The sequence below is a fragment of the Wallemia mellicola genome, assembly GCF_000263375.1.
Source record: "Wallemia mellicola CBS 633.66 unplaced genomic scaffold WALSEscaffold_25, whole genome shotgun sequence".
NCBI classification, from domain to species: Eukaryota; Fungi; Basidiomycota; class Wallemiomycetes; order Wallemiales; family Wallemiaceae; genus Wallemia; species Wallemia mellicola.
The window spans coordinates 103,667-111,623 of record NW_006531982.1 but is presented as its reverse complement, the minus strand read 5'-3'; the positions used below and the strand labels follow the sequence as shown (position 1 = coordinate 111,623).

At 38.5% G+C, this 7,957-nt stretch overlaps 5 protein-coding genes and 1 non-coding gene across 6 annotated transcripts; 2 read left to right on the top strand and 4 right to left on the bottom strand.

The window, feature by feature from the left end:
- The first annotated feature begins 23 nt into the window (after positions 1-23).
- Positions 24-818, top strand: WALSEDRAFT_33922 (hypothetical protein). Its single transcript, XM_006960266.1, has one exon. The coding sequence runs from the start codon at positions 124-126 to the stop codon at positions 673-675; it is 552 nt and encodes a 183-aa protein (XP_006960328.1). The 5' UTR covers positions 24-123; the 3' UTR covers positions 676-818.
- Positions 819-1,056: 238 nt separating this feature from the next.
- On the top strand, positions 1,057-1,933 carry WALSEDRAFT_58638 (hypothetical protein). The gene is made up of 2 exons (XM_006960265.1): positions 1,057-1,741; positions 1,790-1,933. The coding sequence occupies exons 1-2, from the start codon at positions 1,246-1,248 to the stop codon at positions 1,870-1,872; spliced, it is 579 nt and encodes a 192-aa protein (XP_006960327.1). The 5' UTR covers positions 1,057-1,245; the 3' UTR covers positions 1,873-1,933.
- Positions 1,934-2,048: 115 nt separating this feature from the next.
- WALSEDRAFT_58637 (hypothetical protein) lies at positions 2,049-2,615 on the bottom strand (the record flags this gene model as incomplete). Its single annotated transcript, XM_006960264.1, has 1 exon — positions 2,049-2,615. The coding sequence occupies one exon, from the start codon at positions 2,613-2,615 to the stop codon at positions 2,049-2,051; it is 567 nt and encodes a 188-aa protein (XP_006960326.1).
- A 1,167-nt stretch (positions 2,616-3,782) lies between these two features.
- Positions 3,783-4,322, bottom strand: WALSEDRAFT_66167 (hypothetical protein; the record flags this gene model as incomplete). The annotated part of the gene is made up of 1 exon (XM_006960263.1): positions 3,783-4,322. The coding sequence occupies one exon, from the start codon at positions 4,320-4,322 to the stop codon at positions 3,783-3,785; it is 540 nt and encodes a 179-aa protein (XP_006960325.1).
- A 228-nt stretch (positions 4,323-4,550) lies between these two features.
- Positions 4,551-5,147, bottom strand: WALSEDRAFT_33920 (hypothetical protein; the record flags this gene model as incomplete). The annotated part of the gene is made up of 2 exons (XM_006960262.1): positions 4,818-5,147; positions 4,551-4,636 (listed from the first exon to the last, which is right to left on the bottom strand). Coding segments are annotated over exons 1-2 (255 nt in total), but the record flags the coding sequence as incomplete, so codon positions are not given.
- Positions 5,148-7,111: 1,964 nt separating this feature from the next.
- Positions 7,112-7,218, bottom strand: WALSEDRAFT_t85. Its single transcript has one exon. It is a non-coding gene; the product is annotated as a tRNA-Ala (tRNA).
- Positions 7,219-7,957: the final 739 nt, after the last annotated feature.

The window sequence follows — 7,957 nt, the reverse complement described above, 5'->3', positions numbered from 1 at the left end:
ACATACTGTCTTCATTCATAGCGATAGTCTAGCGGTCTTGTCGGCGATCGTCAGTTACAAACGACAAAGACAGGACAATACTTGATAAAACAAGTGCTTGACAAAATCGAAAAGATCAAAAGAATGGAAGGAAGAGAAGGAACCATAGTCCGATTGAACTGGATCCCAGGACATACGGGCATCTATGGTAACGAACTAGCTCATAGAACAGCCAACGAGGGAAGGACAAAATGTAATCATTACACCAACATTGACTTCACACTTAGGACTTCATACTCAGCAATGCGACGCAGAATGCGCGAACGCTATACAGCTCCACTGAAAATCGAAGCCTCGAAATTGTCAGTCATCAAGTCCAATACCTCAAAAACATCAGCCGCAAAGCTGACAGCCGCAAAAACTGCTAAGATCCTCAATGAACTACCCAGAGCGACACGGTGCCTAGCAACCCAGCTACGTACAGGTCACTTCCCTACGACTAAGTCATACCGATACCGATTCAAACTAATCGACTCACCGAAATGCAGGACGTGCGGCATAGATGATAGCATCTCGCACAGAATATTTGTATGTAGAAGACACATAATGGCAAGAATCACCTTACGAAGAAAGATAACCAAGATCAACATTCGGTTCGAATTAGGTCCAATGCTCAGGAACGCACAAGCTCTTTAAGCCCTTTACGAGTTTTTCAAACCGCAATTGACTACGTACCTAAGATACTCCGGTGGTTCGGCGTAACCGAGAAAATTCCCGGACACGCAAATCATCAAGACATTTTACGACATTAGTCAAGAGACGCTTCCCACCAATTCAACACACCATTCAAATCCTCATGCTTTAAGAAGTATTGATGGACGCAGTTTAACTTTGTATCGTCTTAACAATATATTTAGATTTCATCATCAAAAAAAAAAATTTTTAATATATTATTTTATTATTTCCACGCCTAGACTTTCAAATTTGACTGTGAAGTATGCTACATCATGGGTTGCTCACATTGTTCTATCTATTACATGCCTATCTTTCCTACCAAGTTTATTTGCTAAGGAGCTTAGAAGGGGCAAGGAGAATTGCAGAGGTTCTGACTTATGTCTCGTTGACCCAAGTAGTTTTGATAATTTTAGCACAGAGGAGAATGGAGGAGATGATAGTTTGTACATATCAATAGGTGGAAATTTTATACCTGAATTGTCTGGTGGTGATCCTGTGAACGATGAATCAAGTTTCAACGGGAAGCGTAGTATGCAAAAGAGACTAGGCCTAGCCTCTTGTTGTTTTGGCCAATTTGCCAATGTTGCAAAGCGTTCTGAAAATCAGGCAGGAGCGGTAGACACTCACAGTGTAATACAATCAAGGGCACGTGATTTGCCATACAATTACAGATATGGGCAAGGAGGTCTTTCGAGAGCTTGGTATGATGGTATACCCAACCATGCTTCTACAGCACTAGGAATTAATGCTGGGTACAATACTCTTAGACAATTTATTGTGGATATGATTACTGTAGCCAATAAGGATAATAGGTGCAATAATGATCCTTTCTACGATGCAACACAGCGCACAGGGCTTAAAATGTGTATTATAGACGAAGGCAGCTGTGCCACTACAGCAGAATATGAAACTATTTATGATGGGGTAGATGCTACTTTGTCCTACCTAAAAGAGCAAGGATGTACTAGATGTTGTGCCACTCTTAGTCATGGGGGTAAATGGAAAGCAACTATAAAAACCACTTCTGGTAAGAGGGAAGACGGATCCAGAGACTTCATTGATCCGTGTATTCTAGATTGTAGTAGTGGGGTCAAGCATTCTTGTAAAACCAACGAACATTATGACAATGCTTGTAGAGTAGTTAAAGATGAGCTCTGATCTTGTGGTGAACGGTTTCAAGACAAATCGCTTATCGAACATTAAGCAAAAAACACTCAAACAGATTTTTCAGATATCTTAACAAATTCAAATATATTCATATCGAAACTCTATAATCAATACATATATTTTAAAAGAATTAAAAAAATAAAAGATATATATATATATATATATATTTATTTAAAAGCGAAATAAACAAAACACGAAGGCTTCATGGTTAGCCACTTGTAAGGGTTCGATCCCCTAACCTGTGACCATTGTTCTCTGAGGCGGTCGTAGTGTATATCGGTTTTGGCATCTTCTGCTTTGCTAAGTCTTTTGTCTTCTTGTTTGATGACTCGTGCTGCGTGTCTGGCTTGGCCCGGTTGAATTAGGGTGCCTTTGACAAGAGCGGGTGGGGCTTTGCGTTTGGAGCTATGGTTGAATCCAAGGTATTCGTTTGGGAATTCTTCCTGTTTGTCGAAGCGGTCATATATGGTTTTGACAGGTATTGGTGTTGGTGTTGGTGAGTCGTCGGTATTAGCGTTGACTGACATTTGACCGACCGGTTTCTCAGTGTGGGGATCATGATTATAGTGGGAAATTGGCGACTGTATGTATGGTGACTTCGCTTGTTCCTGCTCCTCGGCGTTGTTACGTGAGGCGTATGATGCTGCTTTCGGAAACACCTCCTGTTCTTGCGTATCAGTGCCATTCTGCGGGGTGTATGAAATTTCTTTCGGGAGCTCGTCCTGGGCTTGCATAGGGGTGTCATTTAAGGTAGGATATATTTCGTTTGTGGGCTCCTCCTGTGCCCGCTCATCGAGGTCGTTTTGTGATAGATGTGATGTTTCTTCTTGTGGGGTTCCTCTTGTTCTTGTATGTGTGGGTCTGGTTCGTTTTGTGTGACTGATGCGGCTTCGTTTGAGGATTCTTCCTCTCCTACTTCCTCTTCTTCATCGTCGGTAGAGTCGGTGTGGCTGTCGTCATAGTTGGATGATGTTGGGGAACGATATGCGAATGAGTGGTTTGCACTGTAGATAGTATTGATATTGGTTATCCCAGGAAATTCGCTTTCGTTATAGTGTACATTACGTGATGTTAAGATATCGTCGTTGACTTGGATGAGTGCTCCGTTTGATTGTTTATCGAAGCCAAAGGAATATGCCCGGGGATCTTATCGGGCATATCGTGTTAGTTGTAAGGGACGGGTGTTGTATATATAATAGACATCCGAAAGCTTTTAGTCGATGAAGAGGGGGTAGGATTTCAAATAGTCCTTCGATTGGGGCAGTTTCTATACTTGAGTGTGGGCTGCAATTCTTGATATGTGTGTAGTAGTTCATTACAAACATCCAGTAGTCATTTGGTAGTTTAGCATCAGTTAGTATTGTCGCAATGCTTGTTTGTATAGTTTGATTGTAGCGTTCTGCGATGCCGTTGGCCGATGGTGCATATCCTGCAGTGTATTCATTGATTATTCCATGCTTTTGGTAGTAGATAATGAGACGTTCTGACATATACTATTTTGCTCTATCTGAGTGTATCTTTTTAACTTGGTGGCCTGTTTGACGTTCGATTTCAGTGTGTAGTTTTGTGATGACGTCAAAGATTTCGCTCTTGTATTTGAGTAGAAAAGTGCAGGCATATCTTGTATATTCATCTATAATTAAGAGGATCTATTTCTCATCCATTACTTTTTGAATGTTCATTAGGTCGGAGTGTAGTATGTTTAGTGGTCCTTTTGCTTTATTGAGTTTCCCATCAAATGAGGGTTGGTTTGTTTTATTCATCTTGCAGCTGTCACAGTTTATCCTTTGGTTGCGAGGAAATGTGATGTTGTAAAGTCTTTTCAACAGGTTGCGGGTTGCCTGTTCGTGTAGGTGTGCGATTCGTGTATGCCATTGGGTTAATGACGCTTTCTTCATACTCTAAACTGAGAAAATATACTTTAGGACGTTGTAAATTGGGTTTACACTGAGTTTAAAAAGTAATTTTCCGTTTATGAATGGCACGTCGTACACGAGTTTCCCGTTATGACTGTTGTGGAAAGTTGCCCGATATGGTGGCTTGCAAAATAGGTATAAATTGTATTCTTCGAGTAGCTTTTTCGATAGGATTGTTGAAGTGTGATGTGGACTATAGTACGCTTCTTTTTCGATCCAGCTGATAGTACCGTTCTGATATCCTAGGTTGAGGTGCATTGTCCTGACGAGTGATGATTTTGCATCTCCGCTAATTGTGCTGAAGCGTTCAGGCGTGTGGAGTTGTCTTACATTGGTGAGTAGGTCTAGTCTGCAAGTGTATGTAGCGTCTGAACCTCGATCGAAGAGTGAGACATCAGGGAGTAAGTGTCCTGTTAGTAATGTTTTATAGTTCTCAGATGATAATTGTGATTTATAGTTTGGTTGTGTGTATGGTTTGTTGATGGAGCGATGGTTCTCAAATTTGTTGAACTGCCTTTTATTCATATGTTGTTTGTTTTTAAGTTCTGGATGTAGGTGTCCGAATTCATTTTCAGTGTGTGTGTGGTACTTTATAGTTATTGTTCAAACAGTAGGAGCATGATTTGATATCGATTCTATTCAGTAGTTCGGTTGTTTGGTTTGGTTCATGTTTTGGTGTCGTTCCGTTGACTTGATTTACCAATTACTGTTATTTGGTGGCTCTAGTTTTATTTATTTGTTATAATCTTCCACAATTTTGTTTGTTAGGTCATCATAGCTAAGGCCGTCTGAATTATCTAAGTAATGACGTTTCATTGTATTTAAATCAGTTGCTAATGCTTATAATGCTCTGTATTTCAAAAGTTTTTCGTCTGTGATAATGCCTTCCTTTTGTAATTTGATGGATAACTTCTTTAAATCCCTTATAAAACCTCTTAGCATCCTCTCCGTATGCAAATGTTCTGTCAATAAAGTCTGTGTATAGTGCTGCTATGTCTTATTTTGGTTCGAATAGTTTACAGATATCTTGAAAGAAAGCGGAGGCATTATTTGTTTCGTCGATTCTGTTTAAGATATCGGTCGATATGGATTTTATTAAAACGTTGAATAATCTTTTGTGTCTTTTCTTATATATATTTTCAGCGTTGACAGTATCTTCGTTTGATGGTGTAGTTTGGTCTATTTTCATTTGTGTCTCTTTTGAGTATTGGTCGTTTTTATTTAATAGTTCTATAGCGTTTGATAAGTTGATTCTTCCGTATAGAATGTCTTTGCTGTTTTCATTTTCAGCGAATATTTTAATGTGCGCCTTCAGGGTTGTAATTCTTCTTCTTTGGCTAATTTAATTATATCGGGTGTGCTGTTCATTTTTATATTCTGTGAAGGTTGCTTATTTTTGAGTTATTGGAGCTCATATTTTTGATTTTTTGTGAAAATTTGCATGACCAGAGCCGCTGCCCCTGAGGTGGCGGTGAATATCAAACGCGCTTTATTATTGGTTAAAAAGTATTAAGTATAATGTGATCCAAAGTAGATGGCTTTTTTGATACAAGATATGGTTTAGTTTTCATTGTTGCCCGAATATCATTATTGTTGGCCGTATATCCATTGTTGTTGTCCGAGTATTGGTGCGTAATTACCTGTCCCTGTTTGTCCCTAGTTACTAAATGATGCTATATATCCAGCTCTGTATCGGTATTCTGACAGTGAAGGCTTAGATCCTCCCTTCACAAGAGGATAATAGGTTCGAATCCAATACGGTGCAAAAGCATCTCAATTTACTACTCCGGTCAAGAAACGCTTCCAATTGAATCCTACAAACTCAAAAAGTAAAATGATCCTGACTCTATAAGAATTATTGATCGACGAAGTTATAATTTGTACGTTTTAACAATATATTGAGTTTTCATCACCATTGCATCTCCGAGAGATACGTAAACCAGGATGGAGAACCTGATAAAGAGACACACTACTTTAAGGCTCACAAAAAACAAATGTGTTTATATTACGCTGAAGTAGCAAGCTTCAGATGTGGCACAAAACAAAAAGGAGGATGTACCAGTCGGTATGAAATTTAGATAACTTCTTTTACATTTACTAACATTTTGTTTATATACAATATTTGTTACCTTATATAGTTTCCATTGTCCACATGTTCTTTACTGTCCTCTTATTACTGATTATATTCTGGTACCTCACCACTAAATGGCGCTGTATGCTCGGCGGCTATAAGGATCCTGGCGGTATAATACTTCTGATGTCTTTACATTATTCCAAAAGACTGGATGTAAACAATGGAACATTTGCTAAAGGACCAAATAGACTAGATGACTCACAGGATGGAATTTCAATAGTCAGTGTTACAGGATTGATAAATAAGTAAGGCTCGTCACTAGTACGAGCAGCAAAACCATAAAAATAAAATAAAAAAATGAAGAACTTAATACCAAGGTAGTCGTTGAAGAACAACAACTTCATATAAAGTCCATGATAACAAGTTTTTGTCGCTTATACAGAAACGTAGATTGGACACCTAGATTCTATTATGATCAGAAAACTGAAAAAAAAACGAAAGAATATACCTCTTTGCGGAGAGGGAATATAAGTGGTATGAAGAGTATTTATTCTTCGTCACTTTACCCATATTCTTCTGGAATGTTGCCATAAAGTGTTCTTGCTAGGTACTGGTAATCAACCTGACCCTACTGTTATCGTCCCTACAGGGAAGTTACGTCCGCAGTTTAAACAGCAAATACCCTAATGATATAACTAAGAGAATTGTATTATTGTTTCAAACCGAATATTCAAATCCCATATTCAGGCTCACAAGAGAGCACTACAAATACCACTTATTGCTTACCTCAGGAATTAACATTTGTATCATTAAGTTTAATTACATAAGTCTCCACTATTACACATGTATCAAAAACTTGGAAAAGACATTTTCTGTCTCTGCGTCTTATATTTAGAGAATTTTACACAACGATATCAGTATGTGCAGCCTATCATAGAAGACAGTAAGCATACCATTGTCTTTGGAAGATAGTGCTACGTGTCTTACATGTAATATCGGTATAAATTGCAGAAAATTGAGTATTATGTGTGGGCCCGGGTCTTTGCCATGGCTGGATTACTTTTCGACTGTGATACCCTAGGAGCTGAACCTGCACAAAATTCAAACGACGATGTAGTATATAATGACTTCAATGATATCATTTAGAAATAAGTTTATACATCTATAAAATCTGTGTTGCTAGACTAAAATCAATAACAAAATAAATCAACAATAAGCATACAAAAATGCATAAAAAAGTTGGAGCAGCCCGGAATTGAACCGGGATCGGAAAGAAACAACAAGTTACTTCGCTGTGAAGGAAAGAACTATGCAAGCCTTCAATGATAACCATTACACTACTGCCCCGGTTGATGTCAGAGATTTTTACAACGTGTGATATCCGCAGATGCGCCACACGTGTGAAAATTTGAAAGTCATGGTTTTCTTTGTTCCACAAAAAAGAGTGGGTTAGTGATTCTTACAGACTAGGCACTGACAGCCTGTTTACAATATATGAAGCCGAGTTAGTAGGAGTCTATCTAGCATTAATGCAAGTAGAACGTGAGTTCATACCCCCACACATTCCGACCCCACATACTGTCTTCATCCTGTCAGAATACAGATACAGGGCTGAACATACAGCATCATTTAGTGACTAAGGATAGAAGGAACAAGGAGTTACACCAAGAACCAAGAGGAACACCGAGGCGCAGTAGAGGACAAGAGGACGACAAGGAACATGAGGACAGTAGAGACTATATAAAGAAACATATCTTGTAAAATAAACTATCATCTTAAATGATCATTCTATAACGTACTTATACTTTCACAACCTATAATAAAGCGTGTCTGATATTTACGTACCAACAAGTTATCAGCTCCAATACTCGAAGCAACCAAATATAATCATACTATAAGAAAAATGACCGACACACCAAACACATTCAAATTAAACAGTGAGGAAGAATTCCCACAATGGAAGGCATACATCGAATCTTTCGCCGACGATGAGAATAGCGAAGAAATCCTAAACGGGAATATCACACTAGCCAATGCTACAGAAATATTAAAACAAAATTGACTAAAGTCAAGAAGAAAACAATAT

Bases quoted from the DNA above. Each gene is read 5' to 3' on its own strand.
- WALSEDRAFT_58638 (XM_006960265.1), top strand. From the start codon at position 1,246: ATGCAAAAGAGACTAGGCCTAGCCTCTTGTTGTTTTGGCCAATTTGCC. The intron at 1,742-1,789 runs GTAAGAGGGAAG...CGTGTATTCTAG, and splicing joins AACTATAAAAACCACTTCTG to ATTGTAGTAGTGGGGTCAAG.
- WALSEDRAFT_33922 (XM_006960266.1), top strand. From the start codon at position 124: ATGGAAGGAAGAGAAGGAACCATAGTCCGATTGAACTGGATCCCAGGA.